Source organism: Arachis stenosperma, chromosome 1, assembly GCF_014773155.1.
Source record: "Arachis stenosperma cultivar V10309 chromosome 1, arast.V10309.gnm1.PFL2, whole genome shotgun sequence".
Taxonomy (NCBI): domain Eukaryota; kingdom Viridiplantae; phylum Streptophyta; class Magnoliopsida; order Fabales; family Fabaceae; genus Arachis; species Arachis stenosperma.
This window is the reverse complement of record NC_080377.1, coordinates 133,976,750-133,979,487: the sequence shown is the minus strand read 5'-3', so window position 1 is coordinate 133,979,487 and position 2,738 is coordinate 133,976,750. Positions and strand designations below refer to the sequence as shown.

Below are 2,738 nucleotides of genomic sequence, written 5' to 3'. Positions count from 1 at the left end.
CAACACGACCTGACGACCTCCTAAACGACCTGGCAAGTGTGTTTGCGTCCCTCCGTCAACATGGTATGAGGCTGAACCCCCTCAAGTGCGCCTTCGCCATGGAAGCCGGCAAGTTCCTGGGATTTATGATAACTCAGAGAGGGGTAGAAGCCAACCCGGAGAAATGCCAGGCAATACTTCAGATGAAGAGCCCGGGCTGTGTCAAGGACGTCCAGAGGTTGGCAGGGCGATTGACATCACTCTCCCGGTTTCTCGGGGCCTCGGCGACAAAGGCCCTGCCATTCTTCAACCTCATGAAGAAAGGAATGGCGTTTGAGTGGACACCCGCGTGCGAAGAAGCCTTTCAACACTTCAAGGAAATCCTAGCGGCACCTCCCGTTCTCGGGAAGCCAAGGGACGGGGAACCACTGTACCTGTACCTCGCTATAACAAGCGAAGCCCTGGCCGCAGTACTAGTGCGGGAGGACGGGAAGACCCAACAACCAGTCTACTTCATAAGCAGGGCCCTACAAGGAGCAGAGTTAAGATATAGCAAGTTGGAAAAGCTAGCCTTAGCACTCCTAACTTCCTCGAGAAGGTTAAAACAGTATTTCCAGAGTCACCAAGTGGTCGTCAGAACGGACCAAGGGATCCGGCAAGTTCTCCAAAAACCCGACCTGGCGGGAAGAATGATGACTTGGTCCATCGAACTCTCTCAATATGACATACGGTACGAGCCCCGGCAAGCCATCAAGGCGCAGGCCATGGCGGATTTTTTGGTTGAAGTAACAGGAGACCCAGGCGAAGACATGGGTACACGGTGGAAGCTCCATGTGGACGGAGCCTCCAACCAGACCTTCGGAGGAGCCGGGATCATCCTAGAAAGTCCAAACGGGGTCGTATACGAACAGTCGGTCAGATTCGAGTTTCCCATCTCGAACAACCAAGCAGAATACGAAGCCCTCATAGGAGGCTTAACCCTAGCAACAGAGGTCGGCGCAAAAAGGCTGGAAGTATGCAGCGATTCCCAAGTCGTCACTTCCCAAGTAAACGGCAGCTATCAAGCCAAGGACCTCTTGTTGCAGAAGTACTTGGAAAAGGTCAAAAGCTTGAGCCAAAAGTTCGACGAGGTCACGGTCCAGCATGTACCCAGAGAAAGGAACACACGAGCAGACCTCCTATCAAAATTAGCCAGCACGAAGCCAGGGGAGGGAAACCGATCTCTCATCCAAGGCATGACGAGGGAACCTGCAATTGCACTACACATAACAACCCTAAGTTCTTCGTGGCTAGACCCCATCACCAACTACCTAGAACACGGCCAAGTCCCTGGTGACGAAAAGGATGCGGTGAAATTAAGGAGGGAAGCGGCCAAATACGCCGTCATCCAAGGACAACTGTTCAGAAAAGGGCTCAGCCAACCCCTACTGAAGTGCCTACACCCCGACCAAACGGACTACGTCCTCAGGGAAGTCCACGAGGGCTGCTGTGGGCACCACATCGGAGGAAAAGCCCTAGCAAGGAAGTTGATCCGAGCTGGGTACTACTGGCCGTCGATGATGACAGATTCCAAAGAGTTTGTCAAAAAGTGCGTAAAGTGCCAACAGAACGCCAACTTTGCCAAGGCACCGACAAACGAGTTGAGCTTGCTGACGACTTCCCGGCCGTTCGCTCAGTGGGGAATCGACCTCTTAGGGCCCTTCCCTGTCGGCCCTGGGCAGGTCAAGTATCTCATAGTGGCAATTGATTACTATACCAAATGGATAGAAGCCGAACCATTGGCTAGCATATCCTCAACCAATTGCAGAAAATTCATGTGGAGGCAGGTGATAACGCGGTTCGGGATACCAGAAGTCGTCATCTCGGACAACGGCACACAATTTGCTGACAAAAAGTTCACAGAATTTCTCAACGGCCTAGGTATAAGGCAAAGGTTCTCTTCGGTAGAACACCCTCGGACGAACGGACAAGTGGAGTCCGCCAACAAGGTTATCCTTTCAGGGCTAAAGAAGAGGTTGGACAACAAAAAGGGTGCTTGGGCCGACGAGCTAGCATCGGTCCTCTGGTCTTATCGAACAACCGAGCAATCCTCCACCAAGGAAACCCCTTTCCGACTAACGTACGGGGTGGATGCAGTAATACCCGTGGAGATCGGTGAACCGAGCCCGCGATTGCTTGTGAAAGGAGTAGAGGAAACCGTAGAAAAGGACCTGATAGATGAAGCCCGGGAAATGGCCCATTTGACGGAAACAGCGCTAAAACAAAGAATAGCTCTGCGCTACAACACCAAAGTGCTCAAGAGGGACTTTGAGCCTGACGACCTCGTCCTGAGACGGAATGACATCGGCCTGCCGACCCCCGGAGAAGGCAAGCTAGCGGCAAACTGGGAAGGCCCATATAGAATCAAAAAAGTGATGGGAAAAGGAGCCTTTAAGTTAGAAAAGCTTGATGGCAAGGAAGTCCCGAGGACATGGAACGCGGACAACCTTAGAAGATTCTACTCCTAGAAGACGGAGCGACATGCCGGCTAATCTAGCTAAGTAGTCAACTTGTCGTTTATAGTAACTTTCAAGTCCTTTATGTGGTTACCGAATAAGATATACTTGTGCAAATTCTCCACTCTATTTTATGTCCGTTTTTCAGATAAACCATCTTGTCATGACTAGCGACGGCACCTAACCCGGGACTGATCACCCCGGGAGGTCATCAACTACCGTTGTAACGAACAACTACACGAGAGCCCACGGGCTGACGGTATA

The 2,738-nt window shown here is 51.8% G+C and overlaps 1 protein-coding gene across 1 annotated transcript; it reads left to right on the top strand.

Annotated features, from left to right (window-relative positions):
• The first annotated feature begins 1,214 nt into the window (after positions 1 to 1,214).
• LOC130935321 (uncharacterized) lies at positions 1,215 to 2,486 on the top strand. The gene is made up of 2 exons (XM_057865022.1): positions 1,215 to 1,700; positions 1,806 to 2,486. The coding sequence occupies exons 1-2, from the start codon at positions 1,215 to 1,217 to the stop codon at positions 2,484 to 2,486; spliced, it is 1,167 nt and encodes a 388-aa protein (XP_057721005.1).
• Positions 2,487 to 2,738: the final 252 nt, after the last annotated feature.